Here is a 21,558-nt window from a genome sequence, read left to right on the forward strand (position 1 = left end):
AGTATTTTTTTCGTGTTTATATACGTAAAGATGTAAGGCAGTGTTATTTTGTAAACAATTTTTCATGTTTCTGCTGTGCGGCTAGACTGCACCGCTGATATTCAGATATTTAGCTCAGCCCATTGACGGCAGATAGTCCAGTCAGTGCCACAGGCAGATAGGGCTACATACAGTAGTAGGAGCTTGGCCCAGATGGCCACTGACATAGCAGCATCTGGTGAGTCCACATTGATATGACCTCTGAAACGATACACTGCCACGTCTTCACACTGGCTTAATGTGCCAAATTTCCTTCCGTTTCTTTCTTACCGATCATTTATTTGCTATATCACAAGATTACTGCTGAGATATTAAGCCACATGTGCATGTTTTGGTGGTGAATGTGTACATATAGCGCTCACATGCACACAGTCTTTGTCATTTACTTTGAAATTAGTTTCTTTGACAAATTTTAAAGGTATAGTTTGGATCTTTTAAAGTGGGTACACCCCAGTTTGGAGAAGCAGGTAGGAGTACCGACATGAAAGCTAAGCAATGTACTGCTTTGGACAGGGGTCAGCAACAAAACATATTATAGCCATACAAAAAAGTCCCACCTGAAAAAAAACTACATTAGTTTAAGTGTGTGCTATATTTAGAATATTTTCACAGATTTTCCTTTGAAAGCCAGACTCCATTGAGAAAAACAGTGATTTAACATCACTGAACACAGGAGCTGCTGGTGTACCGCTGCCCTGATCATTTAGTTAGTTTGTATTATTGTGTGACTGTGGCACTGAAAGTGGTTAGTTCATATTTACCAAAGTCCAACCATAACATAAACAGGCTAACTGATCGAGACCATGGTAGACCAGCAGCTCCTGTGTTATGAGAGCTTAAAGTACTGTTTTTTTCAATGGAGTCTGGTGGTTTAGACGAGAGCATTCCACGGCTTCCGCACCCGAAAGGGCTGTTTGCTGCAAGGTAAAGCTGTGAAAATACTCTCAATGTAGCATACATTTAAACTGTTCATGACTAAAAAAACGTTTTGTTGTTGGCCCCCATCCAAAGCAGTACATTGCTTAGCTTCCATGGCAGCACTCTTGCCTACTTCTCCAAAAAGAGGGTATGCCGACCACCTTCTACTGTAGGTAATACACTGTCTATGGATAAGGACTTCATACAACCCCACTTCAAAAAATCTGAACTGTCCCTTTAAGGAAACAACCCCAGTTAATTTCTAGTGTCTTTAAATCAAGCATGCATGGACACAATATGAACTAAACAATTATTTTATTCCCGTAACAGAAGAGGAGTTGCTGATGTTTGACCTCCAGAGCCTTGCTACCCTGGCCACAGCCCGTGCACTGGAGATGGGCTCCCAGGAAGGCAGCAGTACAGCTTCAGGGCGACACTTCCCAGCCCGCAGGATCCTTAATTTACGTAGGAAATGCAGCTGGACACCTCGCAATGAACCAGTAAGACTGCAACTCCAGTGCTAATGCCTCAAAACACAAAGTTCCGATAGTTTTAATGTCTGTCATTGAAATAAATAAATGGATAACCTTGTGAAGAACGTGTTTTTCTTCGATTTAAGGATGTTTTTATTGGTAAAAATAACCACTAATGATGTGAACCTCAGGTGTGCCCGGCCAAAGGTAGCATGGAAACAATGGACGGTCCCGAGCTTGCAATGCGTGTGAAGCTGGCTGAGCTACAGCGTCGCTACAAAGAGAAGCAAAAGGAGCTGGCCAAACTTCAGAGGAAGCACGATCATCAGTGAGTATGACCTTATCCTCCTTTCCCTGAAGCTCATCTCTACCCTTTGCATTCAGGGATTTCAGAAGTAATAAAAAACAAACAATTGCTTCTAGTTCTCAGAGTATTCCTGTCTGCATTGCTTTGTTGCTACAAGCTTTTGAGTTTAAATATGTGAAGTATCTCAGACATCCTCTCTCTATGCTTGTCTGTTTACATCTGCATGTGCAAGCAGGAAGGAGGAAACACCTCGAAGCCCGGCACGACGAGGACCGGGGCGGCCAAGGAAGCGGAAACCCACCCTCACCACAGGTCCAGTGTCCTCGTCTGAGGGCCAAAGAAAAGTCAAGTGAGTATCACTCAGCCCATCTACGCCGGCTGGCTGCAGTCCAACCCTGTCTGATAAGTCCCTCTGTATCACTGGCGTACAGGGACTGCTGCTCATTGGCATAAACAGGAAATGGGAAAACACACAGCTGAACCATTCAAGAAAGTCCACTTAAACCCCTTCCAATCTAATCATCACTGGCGTTAATTATATAACAGCATAATGTGCATAATGTGTCAGTTTTGTGTATGTCTGCTTATACAGAATATTTATGCATGCTTGAAATATACCTAGAACCATCTCATTAGGCTTCAACCAAGCTAATCTTAAACCTCAACCGCATTGCTGTAGTGCATGTTGAGCTTTTGGGGGGGCAAGCTGGCTGCTGGCTGCTGGCTGAGGTGGGGAAGCGAGGGGATGACAGGCAGAGGATGTAATTAGAGTACTGTGAATTCTCCTGTAATCTGTCCCAGCAGCAGGAATGTGACACGCCACTGCCATTACAGCCCCACGGGGTCGCTAGGGGTCCAGAGGATAACATGATGGTCAGACAGTCCAGGCACTCAGAGATAAGCTGACATTTAGAGCTCTCATACAAAATCCATGTGTGTATGAGAGAAAAACAATTAGTGCAATAAAGTGAGCAGAGTAACGGAATAAAAATAAAGAGGGAGACTGATAATAGAGGACTGGAGGATATTCAAGAAACAAGGGCCCTACATTATGACATTTAAAAAAGTGCAAGCGTCAGCTTTTGTCAAAACAGGGGTGCCAGCGCTGTTTGGCGGAGGTTGGGGAACTGATAAACCGAAAGGGTCTCGGGGTGAAAGGTTTCCTGTCAGGCTTCAATTAGCATTGTCATCAGGGTTTGGAAAGGCTTAGAGCACTAAATGTCACCTCGCAGCATTCCCTCTCTCTCCATCTTCTCTTCTCCCTCCTTTTCTCACTGTGGTTTCTGGGCAACGGTCCACAGTGTTCCCAGCTGCCCCTCTGTGGTGTCACCTCGACTCTCCTTCCACCCATGTACCCCTGCCCCCTCGCCAGGCCAGCACTGATCGGAGTGGGGATGCTGATGCCGGGTGACAATGACACCCAAATGAAAGGGTAGCGGGCTGCTGCCCTGCAGTGTAGTGCAATGGAGGGAGGGTGGGTGCTGACATGGGGGTGGTGGGGTGGTTGTGTTAAAATTTGAGCCACAGCTCAGGTACTTCAAGGCAGCCAGGGTGTGCTCTCTTTTGTTTCTGCAGATGTGTGTGTGTGTGTGTGTGTACAATGCAGCAGAAAATGACATGTCACATCTGAACAAGGAACAGGCAGGCTGGGGACTGATTAGCCTCACGTTGCGTTACATGGCAGGGTTATGTAAAAGCATGTACTGCACCTGCCACTCATGCTTCTACAAGATGCTGACGCTTGGGTGCTATGATGGAGGGCAGTGGGTCAGTGGGTAACAGCCCGGCCTTTTAGTATCTCTATCCTTTTCTTATTTTGCATGAACAACAGAGTGTGTGTGTGTGTGTGTGTGTGGTGGTGGTGTTTTAGTAAGCGATACATCCAAGCCTCCCTGCCTGCACATTCTATGCATCTGTGCAATTAGGTATGGATGCAGCTGTGCTCATGAGCATTTATACAGGCACTGTTTGTTTTTGTGTGCGCCTCTGTTATTCCTGTGGGTAGAGCGACGGGGTCCTTTGTGGTGCTGCTTTGATTGGGGGAAGGCTGGAGAGAACTACTGCTAGCCAGCAAACCCTGCTAATCAATTCTGTTTAATTAGTCACTGTACGCTCAGCCCCCCCCAGCCCCCCACTGAGGGGAGGGACTCTGTCATATTGTGTTTGTCAGCAGCGGAAGGCGAGCCGTGGCGGGATCTGCCTCACAGGGACAACTCACACTTCCCTGCCACCTCTGTCACTCTCCTGTCAGTCAGCGAGCAGACAGTCCCACTGCCCGACAATCGCCTTCACTGTGTTACAGATGCACACTGACACACTCTTGATTGTGAGATCTACACACAGCCGAGGCCGTACATGCAAGTTCCGTGTTCACACAAACAAGAAGCGCGCACACATCTGATTCCAAACAATGTGTGGTTACAGAATGGTACGTCATACAATACGCAGACAAAGGACTAACATGAAATGTGCTTTATTTATCTACTTCACATTTAAACCCTGCTGTAAATGTGAGTGATTTCCGAGGCTGCATGCACATGAGGAGAGGGGAAGTTAATCTTTTGTTTGAGCATGGCCTGGCTCACGTCGGTGTGGTCTATGGGCAGGCTTCCAGAGGGAAATTCAAGGGCATTTGGAGTGGTTGGCCTGTGATGCTGCTCAGTGTAGGGGAAAGAGTGTGCCACAGTGATATGAAAATGCAACTGGAGAGCTATGATATTCGCTGAGAACAATAGAGCCGCATACAAATGCAATGCCTTCCAACCATTCAGTGTATCTTTCAAAGCTATGCAGTGCTTCACAGGCTGCACAGACACTCCCTAGATAAAGCGTTAAGGCTTCTTATGCCACACTGCCCTCAAACAATCCCAGGTTCCTTGTTAGATCCCATTTTTTTCAAGTGTGTGGTTCAGACACTGGGCTCTCCATGTCCTTTTTTGTCATTCTGTTCATCAGACAGAGAAAGGAGACTTATTAGATCCCACAGTGAGGTGACTCAACTCTGTTTTCCCCTGTGATGTCCTACCCCCTCTTTTTCTTTCAAACCACCGCCATTCTTCTCTAATGAATGCCTCTCCCTTGTTTTGACTGGCAGGTCGATGGGGGCGGGGCTTGCACTGTCGCCTGAGGACCTAGGAGGGGGCGGAGACAGCCAGAGAAGGAAGAAGAGGCTGTCCAGTCGAGGCTTTGAGCGACTCAGCAGCACACAGGTCAGGGTCCCCTTGTCCTCCTCCCTTTTGTCCTCTATGCATCTAGAAATAAAAGAGGCCACTCTTTGTTTCTTTGCGTTTGATATATTCCTTTGTTGCACACTATTTCTAATTAGGTGCTACCCTCAGGAGTCAAATCCGCTGCTCTCCATATTAATATCTTTATCATTGGGGCTTCTACTGTTCCTTTTTCTTCTCTGTGTGTGAGCAAACGAGAGCCCTCTCCCTCTGACGTTCTGATGCTTTTTGCGGCTGCTGTGACCGGGAGTATAACTGGCTCTCTTCGGCTCTCTCATCTCTCTCTGTTGCAGCAGATAAAAGCACAGGGCTGCAGAAAAAGCAGTCTTCACAGCATGCCCGGCTCCAAGCTGGCTGATGATGTGACTCAGCTCAAACAGAAAGCGCAAGGTAAAAAGATTCTCTCAGGGACGGGCTCCAGGGACAAGGAGGTTTCGCCCTGTAACTCCAACCCCAAGCATGGACACAGAAGCCAGGGCACAAGCAAAGCAGAGTCCAGGCGAGAGTCTGGGGGTCAAAGTGACACAGGTAGTTACTGGCAATCCCTGTCTTGTGCCTCATGCTGTTTTGTTTTAATAAGCACAGTGCTGTGGTTTCACTTTCATATTGCTCAGTCCCTAAAGTCCCAATCTTAATATAGATTTGTGATTGGGTTTGCAAACTTTCTCAGCAGCCAGTGTGGACAGTGGCCCTCAAGAGAACTGGGCAGGACTGGTGCACCGTGGACGTAAAAAGGGATCCACCGCACTGACTCAGGGTTCCTCCCGCCTGAGCCAGCCCAGAGCGAGGGTTCTGCGTGGCCATAGACAGGAGGCGATGGAGGACGGAGAGAGCTCCCCTGCAGAGAGTGACTCCTCTGATCAAGGTGAGGCAGCAACCACTGAGACATGTGCAGTGATGGGTAATAAAACTGGCCACAGCAACCTAGCACGGCTCAGTGCTAAACAGTGTCTTCTCAAAATAAGAAAGATGTAGGCATGTTTTCTGGTCTTAGCCCTTTCTGTATGAAGTTTGTGTGTTTTTCTGTGTTCACACTGTTGACTTCTGGGATTTGTCCTTCACTCCAGCCAAGACAGGCAAGTAAGGTGAACCTCGGTCTTGACTATTTACGAAAGTGTTCCCTGTATGATGGAACAGTCATATGTCAAGGGTATTTTTGGATGATGAAGACTCTATAAACATTCAACCTGTTTCAAGTTAAAAATAAAGAAACAGCTCCTGATATAGGTCACATCCACACTAATATTTTGAAATTAAAACAATCATGCACACAAGCATTTTGGCACTGTTTCAGAAATAATCTCAGTGCTGGGGTAAACAGGAAGCAGATTGTCTACTCTGCAGCTGGTTGCTCAGTTACTGAAAATACAACATGGATGGCGAAAAGTAAGATCAGAGATTTCTTTGCTCGGACCAACCACAAGGTGGATCTGTAGAGAAACACATGACTATGAAGCGGTTAAGGTGGCAGAGGACAGATTGGGAGTCACTGCAAAGCAAATATGGCAACATATTAGAGCAGCAGCGTATCTATAGCTGGAGGACGCCATGGAGTAATGTTACCCACACAAGATGAAATCACAAAAGGTAGCTGTATGTTTTGGCTTGACACTGTAACTGATAAGACCCAATCAGAAAGCAGACGTGGTTGTCTGCCTCATCATTTTTAAAAGTCTCCTTTTCCGCCTGGCTCCAGGCTACAAGGCGACCCAGAGTTTTCAAACTAAAACCAGGTCAGCAGTGTTTTCAAAGGTCTCTGTTTTAGGGGTTGTCGTGTGGAGACTAGTGTGGATGCACCCCAATATCACCAACACATGGAGTCAGGTATCCTCTTACATCAAATGTGCCTTTTGTGAATTTGTAAATCACTTTAAAGGCAATCAGAGGTGAGAAAATAGGTGTTGATGAATGTCTTGTAACGGACAGGGGTGTGCAAGGACATTCGACACCTCAGTGATTGGCCTTGTTGGCTGGTCCGGGCCTAGATGTACAGCCACAGCTGCGGACACTTGCCTGTGAGAGGCTTTGACAACCCTGGAGACTAACAGACTGGGTCAAAGAGCTGCTTGAGAAAGTGCAGTGACAAACACACACACACACACACACACACTCCTACACTCTCTTGCACATTAGTTCTGTAGCATGTGGGTTCACACCAGGAAATACCACCGAGGCAAAGCACTTCATACATCATTTCTATGAACAGTTAAACTGTTTACTTAAATGCTAATGAAGTGCTTGTGAAATGATGGGGAGTAAGTTAAACTTGGTTGGTAATGACTTAAAGAGATGGACTTGATAAGCCATGGAAGTTCATAAAAACCTACCTAATAGTAGCATCTCTGTGCTGTATTGTTTGTCATCTCCTTTAGAAGATGAAGAAGAGGAAGGCAGTTATGATACCGATGAAGCTCAAGACTACAGAGCCCAACCCCCCAGAGACGTCACTTCTAGCTCGTCCGTGACAGGTCCGAGTCCCTCATCTGTTGTAAAGCTGGAGGCCAATCAGAAAGCCAGGAACAAAAAACAGAGACAGGAGCTTTATGGTAAGACTGTCCTTTGAACCTGATTCATAAGTCAACAAAGCTGGCCCACATCTTCACAGGAAGCATCTGTTTTGTGTTTCTCCTCCTGGCTTGTTAGCTTGGTCTAAATCTGTTTCTCTAATTGAACTGCACAGGCTCCCAGAGTCTGTCTGGAGCAGAAGGTGAGGTCAAAGTGAGGAAGCCCCCCTGTAGGCTGGGCCTAGCCACTGCAGTCAAAAACCGCCATGAAGATCACCGACCCGAAGGGGTTAGAAGGCCGTGTGGACCCAGATCAAAGGAGCCTCGGTGGGGTAGCCTTGGGACCAGAGGCAACCGCTACCGGCGGAGCATGGGACTGGCCACCTTCCCGACCACCAGTGAGAGGCTAAAGAGGGCGACCCGCAAGAGCACAATGTTGAGGGGAGCAATCAATAAGGTTAGCAGAAAGTATTTTGGAATATATAAAAGTTATGTTCCCTCAAATGAATCATTCATACCCTCAGAGGACTAAATTATTGCCTAATATCATTTCCATGGGACTAGTGACCAACGAATCCTCCTGAATCTAGCGAGATAAATCCATGCAGATGCGTAGCCATGCCAAAGTTTTGCTGGGTTTTTAAGAGCAGAGCAGAGCAGGGGCGGATTATGAGACAACAAGTCCCTGGGCCCAGACATGCAGAAGGGCCCACCACCTCTCAAACTTAGAAGAAGGACACACAGACTTTATTGTTGTTTAGCCTCTTTTTGTTGTTTTGTGCTCTTTGTAGTTGTATCACATTTCTCTTTGTTGTCATATTGTGGTCATTTTGAGTCTCTTTGTGGTGATTATGAGTCTCTTTGTGGTCATTTTGAGTCTCTTTGTGGTCATTTTGAGTCTCTTTGTAGTTGCTTTGTGTCTCTTTGCAGTCATCTTGTGCATCATTGTGATCGTTTCGCCCCCTTCCATAATCATTGAGAGTCTCTTTGCAGCTGTTTTGTGTCTCTTTGTGGTCATTTTGAGTCTCCTTCTGGTCGGTACATAGCTCCTTGAATGATATTTCACAGGTTAAGGCCATGGGGGCCTCTGACAGGTTGAGCCCCTGGGCCTGTGCCCTGTAGGCCCATTCAGTAATCCATCCATGGAGCAGAGCAAAATAAAACAAACTACAATGTCAGGCCAGATTAAGAAGACATGTCGATTCGGAACAGCCTCAACAGCAGCATCTAACTTAACCGTAGCACTTGCCAGTGTTGTTAGTACTCCTCACTGCTTTCAGCACTGCTTGACAGTGGCATTTTAACTAAGAAACCGAAGTTTTATGTCATGATGCCAGATGAATCAATGAACTCGACCTCAGTGAAGTGCATGGATTCAAAGGTCTGGACACAGGCAAAATAAATTCTTATTTTTGATCATTTATGTGCACGTGTTCCTGCTTCCCCTGCACTTGTTGGGACCAGAACCTGAGTGCCTGTGGAGATATATCACACTCTCACCACCACTCACCTTGTCCACCTTCTTGTCGACTTCAACAGAGGAGAAGTTGCTGGTCAGTTGGAGCTACATCTTCACAGAATGAGGAGGGCGGCAGGGGACGAAGGAGCAAGGACCAACAGGTAGTAGACACCGTGAATTTAGAAAGCACTCAATCCTCACTCAGGAAACCAGGCACATGCAAACCACCAAACACAATTCAGTTCTACAAAAATGTCTTTGTATAGTCTATTAACAATTCTGGTGATGTCTTACTGTCCTAGATTTCTCACCCTGAGGACTGTTACTGTAGAACTATTAAAAGTACTTAGCACATCGCACATAGCCCAACCTCCTGCTGAGTAATCTTAGGGGAGGAGAGGATGGTAGAGGAGACGTGGGAAGGGGGGCGGCTCACACCTTCTGCTGTGACAGAGTGAAAAAATGGCTACTGGTACGAGATAGTACAGGCACTGTGAAGTCCCCTGTGGTTAATTGCTACTTTGAGTAGCATGCTAAACAATTTCCCCTTTCTTCTATCACACTTTCCGTCTCCACGTTTATTTTTTTATCCATCCCTGTACCATTTATTCTTCTGTGCGTCCCTTCTGTTATGTTTTACAGCCAAAGGGACGAGCAGTGAGTCGGCTGCTGGAGAGCTTCGCGGCTGATGAGGGCTTTCAGATGGATGGCAGCAGCTTCTCAGAAGAAGATGAGGACAGCAGCCGCTCATACAACAACAAAAGCCCTGAAGGTAAGACATAACTCTGGATATCTTTTACAACAGTGTTTCAGGAAGCAGGTAGATTCAGTGATGTTGTGAAATATTAAATGTGATGTTTGCTTTTTTCCTCATGCAGTTCCCAACTGTGTCCTGACCAAAGAACTCTTAACTGATGGACTGAAGGTGCTGATCTCCAAGGAGGATGAGCTTCTATATGCTGCCAGAGTCCACACACTGGAGATCCCCGACATGTAAGCAGTGGTTCAAGTGATCAGTCAGGGTTTGAATACACTGACTGTGTGTCAGTGTCAAGTACTCAGTTCATTCATTCATTTTCCGTAACTGCTTATCCAGTTGGGTGTTGCGGGGGGGCAGACATTGGGCGAGAGGCAGGGTACACTCTGTACAGGTTGCCAGACTATCACAAGGCTGACACATAGAGACAGACAACCATTCACACTCACATTTACTCCTATGGCCAATTTAGGGTCACCAATAAACCTGCATGTCTTTGTACTTTGGGAGGAAACTGGAGTACCCACAGAAAACCCATAGGGCTCCCCCATCATGGGTTTGAGCCAGGAACCCTCTTGCTGTGAAGCGACGATGCTAACCACTCGTCTACCGTGCCGCCCCAATTACTCTGTGTTGCGCTGAATTTCTGAAGAAAACTTTGTATTTCGAGTGAACGAAGAATCCAAACACTCAGACAAATTTCTGATGAATTGAAGTCAAAGGCGACCGCATTTAACAACAAAACTCGTGCATAGATTCATTTCACTTTCTGAACAGTTCCCTGTCGCAAAGGCCAGTTTGTTTGAGAAGTACTAAGCATACGATTAAATAAATGAGACTTGGATTATGCTGCTGAAATTGTGTGAGAGTTTGTTAACAGATGTTTTGACGTTGCTTTGTTGTTTAAACGCAACTCCCTGTGACTTAAAGGGAAATTTCAGTTTCAACCTGTCTCCTATCGTCCTAAATTTGTTTCAAGTGACTAGTGACATAAAAATAATAGTTAGCATGTTAGCTGTTTGCCTAGATACAGCCGGGGTGCATAGTAGCGTCAGACCTGTTAAAACGTAAGTGAACGGGCATACTTCAAGTGCAAAGTTAGTCCACTAAACAAGCTTTTTTTCCACAAAGACCGCCTCATATCGTTAGGATAAATGTCAGAGAACATATAGAAAACGACATGTAAACGTGTTGTCTTACCTTACTGGTGTGGTGCCATGTTTGTTTACCATTTAGCTCTGCTTTCCAAAGCGCGGCCGAAATATATCTTGCGAGAACAAGCAGCGATCTCATACTGTGCTGCTAACATGCTAACTATTATTTTTATGTCACTAGTCACTTGAAACAAATTTAGGACAATAGGAGACAGGATGAAATAAACTGAAATTTCCCTTTAAATTCATCAAGAATTTTCTGTTTTTAGATTCTTCGTTCACTGGAGGCATGCGGAAAAAAAGTTTTCTTCAGGAATTCAATGCAACACAGTGATTAACTGATGAAATGATCATTTTGGGGGACAAAGTATTTCTTTAATCAGGTTGAAATCGAAGTAAGGATGATGCAATTAATAGAGTTAGATTACTTCAGTCTTTCAAATTACAGTAACATGTTTTAGAACTTTTTGTCAGTGCTTAATCTGCACATGTGCAGAAGCTGATATATGTCTAGAATTGTGGGGAAATGAAATTAATGAATTATCCTTGAGGCTAGCACATCCCTCCAGACATCAAAACACCATAAAAGAAATCATGCATACAAGGTCTATTGGGATAGGCATCTTTAGGATCATGAAAAGACAAATTTTGTATGAGAGGACTAGAAGTTACCATCAGTACCCAAGTTTTTGCCTCTTTTTATCTCTCTTTATGTCCTTCCTTCTCACTGTACAAACCCCACATGGTCCCATACCTAGCTCTGAGTATCAATACGGCTCCTCCGGCTCAGGCAGCAAAAAGCTGCTTTAACAACAGCAGAGTGGGAGTAACATATGACACGGGAGCCAAGCAAGCATAATACAAGCATCTGAAAATATCTTTTTCTTCTCTCTCTGCCATGCTGTTTTCTCTAGCTTCAGCATTGTTATCTATGGTGAAAGAGGAAACCGCCCAAGAATCTATTCATTGGAGCAGCTGCTACAGGAAGCTGTAAGTTCACCCCGCTGCACTAAAACACTCTTTGTTACAGGAAAAACCATCACTTGTTTGGTCTTCTGGGTCCCTCAACACTTCTATTTCTCTTCCTTATCCTTCTCACCCTCTGCAGTTCTCCATAGCATCCCAGCCTCTCTGTAGCTCTGCCAATCCCTTCATTTTCACTCTTTCAACCTCCCCTGACATTCTCCCAGGGTCACTGAGGCCATCTAAACCTCTTAAATGCATATGAACATATGGGAGGCAGGATCTTTGGGTTTGTGTGTATGTGAGTGTCTGTGGATGTCCGTTAAACCACACTCGGTGTGTGGGTGGGATAATCCCGCTAACACCTGGATCCATTCATGTTTTGGAGTTTAAATGGAAGATGACGTGAACTTCACACCCTTGCTGCCACCAAAGCAACAGACTTGTTTAAAGGCTCACATCGACAAAGATACAACAGTGTATGAAGAGAAGCTGGTCCAAAGTGTAGGGCTATCCAGCTTTTGTAAGACATGTATCTTTATTTCACAATAAAATTGTATACCCGTTGTTTTTTTCAGTTGCACCTGGGTGGGGTTAGGATTTTGCCTTTACCTAAACCACAAGACCATTTGGATTTGTGATTCTCACTCATGTTAAGACACAATTACAGTTTATGGAAGTCATCCATATAATGAGACATAATTATACATTAGAGAAACCACAGCACATTCTTGGCTGGTGTTCATTTGCATTTAGGTAAAATGTGCTTCCTGGTTTGCTTTGCATCCAGACTGGAGTTTTCATCGCTGGTGACCTTTGTTCCATTTTTTTTTTTATTGAGAGGATGCCAGGTCACCTAAAGCCACCGTCATACCCACATCTTCTCCAACTGTGGACAAAAGTCTTGCCAAACAGGGCAGAGGAGGTTGTGTTTGCAGACAATGGAGCAGAGTTTAACTGGCATGATTGTGCCTTGGATTAATGGCTTTTGCTGTCACTTTAATACGGGCAAGGAGAAGCTGCCAAAAGGGCATGATGACTGTCCTGGGACCCCACTTAGAATAGTTTTGTGATCATATTTCATCAAAATTGTATAAATCCTATTATGACATAGAGGTTATCACAACTTCACATGAATTATAGACTAAATCTAACTGAATTTCCTGTTTGTTATGTTGAAGTGCAGCATCTGTGCAATTTGAGCTGTTTGCTTCCTCTTGAAAAAACATTTTCACTTAGAGTCATGAAGCATTGCTTACATTTCAATAAAGCAGGCTAAATTATTAAGTAAATATAATGATGAAATGTGAAACCCTGCATTTTTGTTCACGTCTGTGTTTAAAGCTAACTGAAATTATTACATCACATGTGCATAGGATTTAATTACACCTCCTCAACGAACCTAATTGAAGTATTTTTGTGCAGTATTAGTATTAAATCCTTTCCTGGGTTTAGACCTCGGAAACTACCCACTCCACCAAGTTGACTGATTCGTCTGGCATTGTGACATGAAACAGCAGTTTCTCAGTTGAAATAAAAAACAATCCAGTGAGAATTTTAAGATTAGCCAATCAGCGCCACAGGCAGGACTAATGCCATTGTTAATCTCTGGGCCGCCAGAACCAATGAGGAGTAATAACAACAATGGCAACTCCTATGGACAAGCTAGAAGCTGCTATCACGGCTATTCTAAATCAACATGTCCTCTCAGTATCGCCCGACATAGTGTGTTTTACATGGCTTTGCTCCACACCTGGCAAAACCAGTGTGTTGGCAAAGCTACACATCAGTATGGACTTAAAATGACGTTAGATTCAGATGGATATGTTCATCGCTGGTGATTGGCGAGGGAAAATCAAATACCCCTCCTCCACAGAAATCAGTCAGAGTTGAGGCAATGTCAGACTGAAAATGGAGAAAAAGTGCAACGAGCTGACAATTCTGTCTGATATCAGGTTGTATAATTCCAAGTACACTCATAAAAGAAGTCTTACGTGTTATATTGTTTAAATCTCCCTAAGTGTTACCGTAGCATTTAACTGCCCACAGGATCAGTGTTCATCAGGTGCCTGTTGTTCTGCAGTGGAAGATCACAGATACATTAGTCCATTTACTATCTGACCTCCTCTTTATCCAAGTGAGCTCACTCATACCGATTCTCCCGGCAGTTCCGCACAAAGCACTTCTGGCAACTTTAGTCTTATTTAAACACTCATCAGATAGCAGCTGGTCCTAATTATGCCACACTTCCACTTTCTTGTCTTTTAAATTAGTCCCAAAGCCATTTATTTGACTCTGACACCAATGCCCCGATTTTCACCGCGCTCCTTCTCCCTCCCCCCATGCACACACACACCCACTTCCACACCTCATCAGTCAAAGGGTCCCTCGCCATGGCAACAGTAAATGAAAGCAACCTGAAAGAGCCCCCAGTGAGTGGCGGATGCTGGGGCTGCCTGCATTGTTGGAGGGAGGATCTGGCAACCTGCAATCACAAGCCCTCTATTCAGGCCCTCTTTAGTATTACTCAGCAAGTCAGGATTTACTGCATCATGGCTTCCGTTCTTTTCAGCCCTGACTGGCACATTGGCATGAGATAAGTGCCGCTTGGAAACGTGGCACAGTGGCTGCCCATGCACAATGCTCTATGGCTCTCACACTGTTTGTATGTGTGCGTGAGTGTGTGTATGCATGCATGTCTGTGTGTGTGCAGCCTGTAATGAATCTTAATTATGTTTTGGTCTGGCCTTCAGGTCCTGGATGTACGGCCAGAGTCGGAGACAGTGCTCACTGAAGGAACCAGGGTGTGCGCTTACTGGAGCGAACGCTCACGCTGCTTATACCCAGGCTATGTTCGCAGAGGTGAGACATCAGCTTCTTCCATCCCTGTTTTCCTGTGTGTCCTTTCTATATATTTAACTATATATTTAGTTTTATGTTTACAATCATTTTTAGCATTTGCTAACTTCCCTGCTTACCCAATGAAGTGCATTTCTGTCTGTTGCAGGTGGTTCATCTGATGAAGGGAAGCAAGGAGGGGTGATGGTAGAGTTTGATGATGGAGACCGAGGGAAGATTTCTCTCCCAAACATCCGCCTCCTGCCTCCAGGATACCAGATTCACTGTGGGTGTCTTCTCTCTGTGTTACTGCGAATTGTCCCTTTCATACTGCACTGTATTGTCTACTTGTAAGTAAATGCTAATAATCTTCTGCCCCTTGTCCTGTAGGTGGGGAGTCATCTCCTGCCCTGCTGTTACCCAGCGAGATGACAGCCAAGAAAAGTTCCAGTCTGGAGCAGGCCCCCATCAGTGACAGACCATCTGACAGACTTAATACATTCATCAACAGCCAAACAACTGTTCACAAAAGAAGACCAGGTAAGAGTTAACCCTTCAACCTCTTAATTTCTCCTACAATTGATGGCTCGCGTCAACCCCTAGCAGTAAACGGAGGGCAGGGAGGTGAGCTTACCATCCTCCTGCTGCCAACATCCAGTAAAACTGAAACTAAGAGACTCAGCTGGATCTGGAGTGAGAGTCTGTCGAATATCTATCTTAAAACTAACTTCATTGCAGCATGGCAGCCATGGTTGGCTTGACTGCAGTTCTTTGGACTGGACTGGAATCTGGAACAAGAGATTTTATTTTGTATGGGAGCATGCACAGTCTGCTATGCCTACAGTCTGCACAGTCACATAAAAATGGGCTACACGCAGACATCGATGTCGCACGCCTGCATTAGATTGAACAGTTTATTTGATACAACTGTTAAGTGAACAGTATGTACAACTGAGACAGCCATGTTTCATCATTTGCAATGTATTGCTAAAACATGACACGCGTGTTCTTCATTTTAGGGAGACCAAAGGGTTCTGGGAAAAAACAAAAGCTGCAGCAACAGCAGGCTGAGAATGCCAATAAAAATCCTTCACCTTTCCTGAGTTGGCCTTCATTGGGCAACACCAGGAAGAGGTCATCTGACAACCTGTTTCAGCTTAATGGAGCACCCAGGAAGGCCTTGAGAGGGTCAGAGGATGACCCGTTCCCCTTGCCTAGGACCCAGCCACTGGCTTCCACCCCAGCCAAAGGCCTTTTCAGCAGCAGCTCCTTTGAGGTGGACTCCTTCAGCAGCATTGCAAATGGCTACTCCTCCTTCTGCACTCAGTCTACAGGGCCGAGTCCAGGTTTATCGTTGGGCTCCAGAAGTGGGCTGTATGGCCAGAGGCGCAGGCAAGATGAGCTAATTATGCCAAGGAGCAGGAAGTCTGGACAAGAGTTCCTGGTCAAATTAGATCATGAAGGAGTGACATCCCCCAAAACAAAGAACAGCAAGGCTCTGCTGTTGCGAGATGGATCTTCCAGTGTGGGTGGTATGCCCAGGACAGAAGCTTACTCTCACCCTGTCCTTCTGGTTAAAGATAACAAAAAGGGCGGTGCGTCCAGGGTAGAACTTCTCCTAAAAGGAACAACACCCCAAAGAAAGCCCTCCTATTCTCTGCGTCTTGATGAATATGGGGACTTGGGCTTCAGCTCCCACAGAGAGTGTCACAGCTCTTACTCTGATCTTGAAGATGATGAGGAAGAGAGGAGGAGGGCTGCACTGGCTGCAGCCTCAGGTGGACTAAGGACGGCTGGCCGCTTCCTGTCTCGTCTCTCTGTCTCTTCCTCATCCTCTGGTTCTTCAAGCTCCTCCTCCTCAGGCTCTCTGTCCAGTTCCAGCCTGTGTTCCTCTGACAATGATTCCTCCTACAGCTCAGAGGATGAGGATAGTTCTACACTGATGCTTCAGAGTTGTCTGTCTTCCCACCGGGGGCTCCTGCAACCCTCTGAACCCTCCACTTCTTCAAGGCCGCACCAGCACTCATTTGTGGCCAAAGCTGTGGCTGTTTCCAATGCCAAAGGAGGCCCCCCTGACCAGGTCTCCAACAACAAGTCCATGAAGAGGAAAGAATGCACCAGCTCCCCATCTAAATCATCTAAAGATTTTGTGAAGAAACCTAGGATGCTTCCAGATGACACCTCATTCATTCCAAGGCCCAAGATGTCTGCGTTCCTTGCAGGACGACAAATGTGGAGGTGGTCAGGAAACCCTACACAGGTGAGAATATTCCATCCATGTTTCTGCTTCATCAGTGTAGCAAAGATTTGTCCTTCTTTTCTCTCATAATATCAGTTAGCTTAGAATATTAAACCACTAAAGGTCAAGAGAGGTAATAATAATCATTATCAAACAAGACTGATCAAAGTGTCTGTTTTCCACAGCGGCGAGGTCTCAAGGGCAAGGCAAGGAAGCTTTTTTATAAGGCCATTGTGCGAGGCAGAGATACAGTGAGAGTGGGAGATTGTGCTGTGTTCCTCTCAGCGGGACGCCCGAACCTCCCATACGTAGGTCGAATTGAGAACTTCTGGGAATCCTGGACCTCCAGCATGGTGGTCAAAGTCAAGTGGTTCTACCATCCTGAAGAGACCAAGCTTGGCAAGAGGCATCGAGATGGCAAGGTGAGCCATGATGAAGAGTTACAACTTTGTGGAGACTGTTGCCATTTGTAGCATAGAACGTTCGAATGACAATGATGCAACTAACCCTGTCTTTTCCTTATGCAGCATGCCCTGTACCAGTCATGTCATGAGGATGAGAATGACGTCCAGACAATCTCTCATAAGTGCCAGGTGGTGAGCAGGGAGGAGTATGAGTGTCTGACTCGCAATCAGAAGCCGAACAGTACCTCCCCAGACCTCTACTACCTGGCTGGGACGTACGACCCCACCGCTGGTCAGTTGGTCACTACTGAAGGGGTTTCCATCCTGTGCTGAACCTTCGTGAGGACACTACTGAAGGACTCCTTTGGAGGAAGGATAGAAGTCTATGACTGTACCTACAAGACCCTCCAGCCTGGGAAGACAACAAGTGTTCCTTGGGTACGAATCAAAGACCCATGGACAAAATGTCGGCACCAAAGCAGGGCTGTCTGAGGTTACACACTGGAGTCTATTGGCGTCTAACCTTTGTGGAAGTGAAGGGGGATGTCCATAACTGGTTGATCCTTTCTAGAAGAATAGCAGGAGGTCTGGGTCTTCCTGGGCATCACAAAATTCGATAAGTGGCGTTTCGATCGTCCAACTAATCTCTTTGTAATGGATGTGATAGACAGCTTCATAAATGGTTTTAGGACTCAAGCTTTCAGCTCCTATCATATGTCACCAAAGTAGAGCTGAGAGTGAGTTTGACTGTGCAAAATACCATGAGGCTGAATAGTCTCTGCGGACCAATTCTATAAAGGTAGCCTTACCTGAGGGAATGGAAAAGAAAGTGAGGCATGGGGCTCTCCCTAGACCTCTTCATTCCAGGGAAGTTGAAAACATGTAAAAGATGTAAAGTTGATGTCTGTAAATATTTTTGAATTTTTTCCCAATCAAGCCATACACTTCAGTACCTCTCACCTGTCTTAACTGTTCAGGTGTACATTGTACAGGTCAATTATTGTATTGTTGTCTGTTGTCTATATGTACATAAAAGCTATTTTATATAGGAGTTTATTGTATATATGAGATGTATCTTTCCATGTTTGCGATTGATTTATTTTTATATGGGTGTAGAATACATTACATCGTTTTTCCTTTGCTTTGGGAAGTCAAGATTGGAGATGTTAGTGTTGCACTGCATATGCCCTGCTGAGACAGACAGAGACAGACAGACAGAGCACAAACAAAGACAGAAGGATTTAGTCTATAACAGGACGAGAGACTCACTTTCTGAGAGAGAGGGGTCATCCTGTTTAAAAAATAGGTCAAGTGGCTTTTTTTGTAAAAGTGTTCTGTTACTTTGCATTTTTTGTTATCCTATTTTAAAAACACCTTTTTATTTATGTACCTCTCAGTTGGTCATCATCACGAGGCAGATCCCACTGGACTGCAATCACGGGTCAAAAATGATTTAAGATCAATGATATATGAGTATAACATTTTGACACAATATTTGTGTGTGATGAGTGTCCTGGCATCACTATAATCATGTCCACACAAATCAATTTAGAACAAGACTGGGTCTTTTTTAATGAAAATGTGTTATATGAATGCATAGTTCAGCACATTATGACCTACAAAATACCAAAGTGTCTTTTAAATATCTTTATTTCCTTTATTTAAATTTAACATATGTCAAGCACCTGTACTGAACTCAAATCAGAAATCACTGGTAACTTATTGTCCTCCACTATGTGCATATATATTGGCTTTGCATTGTGACAATGGTTTCTTGCACATGTACCTGCAGTTTTGTTTAGTGCAAACATATGCAGCAAAAGGCCACCTGGGAGTGAGACTATGAAGGTCAAGGTACTGACAAAGAAAGATGTTGAGTACTGACAATTTGTTGGAATTAGTCTATTTTAGTTTCATCAGCCATCTGTGTCTATTTTGTACAGTACACGCACATACTCGATGCTAACTGTGAAGGACAATCAGATTCACAAAGCAATGGACATAGAGTAGGTTCACTCAATCTGAAAATTTACTTAAATTTATTTAATTTGTGCCAAGTACATTTTGTCTATATTTTTTTTGTCTTGTTTGATATGCAATCCTGAGTATTCTTTGTTCACAAAGTTTTATTTTGTTCGCCAACATTTTATTTATTGTCAATGTTGCTGTTTGTTCATGCCAAGAGCGCTTTATGAGAATGTGACATTGTTTTTCTTGGTGTGATGTCGCATTTGCATTTCTTAAATAAAACTGGTCTTGTAGAGGCCATCTAGTGAAAAGAAATAAAGCAACACTGGATTCTTCTCATCCGCAAACCTCTGTGAATTAATTCCAGTATTCTGGCTGTGTCCTCTTCATCTCACCGCACCTGCCATCTTACTGCACCTGCCATCTCCCATCAACGCATTTATGTTAAACCGTTTTGTAATGACTACAATATTGCCTTTGAAAGACAGAATAAATTTAATTTTCTCATCCAAATGGGACAAACAGGCAGACAATTTTACCAAAGAGGCAGAGTTTTAAGAATAAACAAACCTAGTCCAAGTGCACTGGAATGTTTTTATACAAGGTGGTTTTGGTGGTGTGTTAAAACTAAAGGGGGTGGGAAGAAAAACAGGAAGTTTAGAGGTTGCCTATTAACACAAATGGAGTAATTAGTTCAGGCAGAGCACTTAAGATGTGCATGTCATCAGCTGATCAGTATCATCTGACTATAACTATCACCAGGATGTCAATAGGGCTACAACTGATGATTATTTTTATTACCAATTAAGCTGGAAATTATTTTCATGATTAACGGAATAATTTCTGAGTCTATTACATTTTTTAAAAAATGTGAAAAATGCTCAAAGTGATGTCCTCAAATTGCTTCCTTTGTCCAACCAACAATCCAAAACCCAAAGAATCTTCATTTGTGATCACAAACAAAAAAGAAAAGCAGCTAATTTTGACATTTAAGAAGTTGAAACCAGCAAATGTTGGACATTGTTGCTTGAAAAAAAGAAAGAAACCAGTATTTAATTATCAAAATAGTTGGCTTTTATTTTCCCCTATCATCTAATTGATTACTTGACTAATTGTTTCAGCTCTTCAAGTCTTTGCAGTGAAGAGTCTTTATGACAAACTCACATTTATTCTTTGGATTTTTTATGCTGCCTCGGCTGCCACTGGTTATACTGTTTATTCCTACCTTTATAACACAGCTGATTTCTCCCTTAACCATCCCCCAACCTCCACCTGTTATTACAAGACGTGGAGATGGCAGCTCTTCCGCTTGTTGTGCATTATGTACATCACATATCTCATTTATATGTATGTGCGGGGCTCTGTTCTTTTATACCCCTCGGGGAGTTTTAATGTGCTCCCCTTAGAATTTTGAGGCTACTTGGATTCATTTGTAAAGCACCATCAAGCACAAGGCCCCCTTTTCTGCCAAATTCTTTTATTTGTTGCGATAAATCCTTTGATGTAAGTGTCTCTGGCTGAACTAAGTTTATGTGAGCTTTGAGTTCCTTAGTAAATAGAGACAGATCTGTCACAGCATCAAATAAAGCCTACTGGGTTTAGCTGCCAAGCTCTGTAAATATGATGTTGACTGATTCAGAGATAGATGTGAATTTTTGTGATTCATGATAAAGTACAGTTGCCTATTTTCTTTTTAAAAATGAGCTGGTTCTTTGTCAGTGTATCTGTGAGATAGGCCCAGAAGTTAACTTAAATTACCATTTGGTCCAAAGCCCTTGAAGAAGTCTGACAGCATTCAGTGTGTTAATGTTTGAAGATTTGTAAATGTGTAATTTCTGTATTTGTGCTGCATTTTTTTTTACAATTAAATCTGTGCTATAGGGTCGAGAATTTTTATAGATTTATAAATAAATATGACAAAAAATGTAAGATTTATTCAAATTAAATGTTTGTTTCTGATCAAAATAAAGGGATTTATACAGACATTTTTCACATCTCTTAAATGAAGAATAGATGTAAAGAAGGGCGCCCTCTAGTGGGACACAAAACACACTACATCACACACAATTAGCTTGCAGACACCTTATTTTTCCTACTTTTAAAGACACAGTGTTGTATGGTGTATTCTTTGTGTACAGTAGAGCACAAACTGCCAACAACAACATGAAACCTTCTTCATTCAGAGCCTGGAGCAGCAGGTACGTGCCGCTATCGCACAACATCATCCATAACCTACAGCATCTGTCCATTTGCATACATGCTCATCAGCTTTGACAAAGCCAATCTCTGTAACCTGAATCAGTGAAAT

At 44.0% G+C, this 21,558-nt stretch overlaps 1 protein-coding gene across 13 annotated transcripts in view; it reads left to right on the forward strand.

The window, feature by feature from the left end:
• bahcc1a (BAH domain and coiled-coil containing 1a) overlaps positions 1-17,759 on the forward strand; it is a 76,650-nt gene extending 58,891 nt beyond the window's left edge. For 5 of the 13 annotated variants that reach the window (XM_033644327.2, XM_033644332.2, XM_033644330.2 and 2 more), the window contains 18 exons: positions 1,288-1,457; positions 1,622-1,758; positions 1,973-2,086; positions 4,832-4,946; positions 5,258-5,492; positions 5,635-5,829; positions 7,337-7,510; positions 7,645-7,925; positions 9,008-9,088; positions 9,570-9,699; positions 9,806-9,920; positions 11,753-11,828; positions 14,555-14,663; positions 14,809-14,925; positions 15,030-15,179; positions 15,659-16,899; positions 17,064-17,300; positions 17,406-17,759. In XM_033644327.2, coding sequence (XP_033500218.2) covers positions 1,288-1,457; positions 1,622-1,758; positions 1,973-2,086; positions 4,832-4,946; positions 5,258-5,492; positions 5,635-5,829; positions 7,337-7,510; positions 7,645-7,925; positions 9,008-9,088; positions 9,570-9,699; positions 9,806-9,920; positions 11,753-11,828; positions 14,555-14,663; positions 14,809-14,925; positions 15,030-15,179; positions 15,659-16,899; positions 17,064-17,300; positions 17,406-17,615 — 3,887 coding nt within the window. In that variant the 3' untranslated portion in view covers positions 17,616-17,759. The remainder of the gene's footprint in view (positions 1-1,287; positions 1,458-1,621; positions 1,759-1,972; positions 2,087-4,831; positions 4,947-5,257; positions 5,493-5,634; positions 5,830-7,336; positions 7,511-7,644; positions 7,926-9,007; positions 9,089-9,569; positions 9,700-9,805; positions 9,921-11,752; positions 11,829-14,554; positions 14,664-14,808; positions 14,926-15,029; positions 15,180-15,658; positions 16,900-17,063; positions 17,301-17,405) is intronic. The other 8 variants (XM_033644329.2, XM_078161669.1, XM_078161672.1 and 5 more) reach the window with 4 other exon arrangements.
• Positions 17,760-21,558: the final 3,799 nt, after the last annotated feature.

Source organism: Epinephelus lanceolatus, chromosome 18 (assembly GCF_041903045.1).
Source record: "Epinephelus lanceolatus isolate andai-2023 chromosome 18, ASM4190304v1, whole genome shotgun sequence".
Lineage (NCBI taxonomy): Eukaryota > Metazoa > Chordata > Actinopteri > Perciformes > Serranidae > Epinephelus > Epinephelus lanceolatus.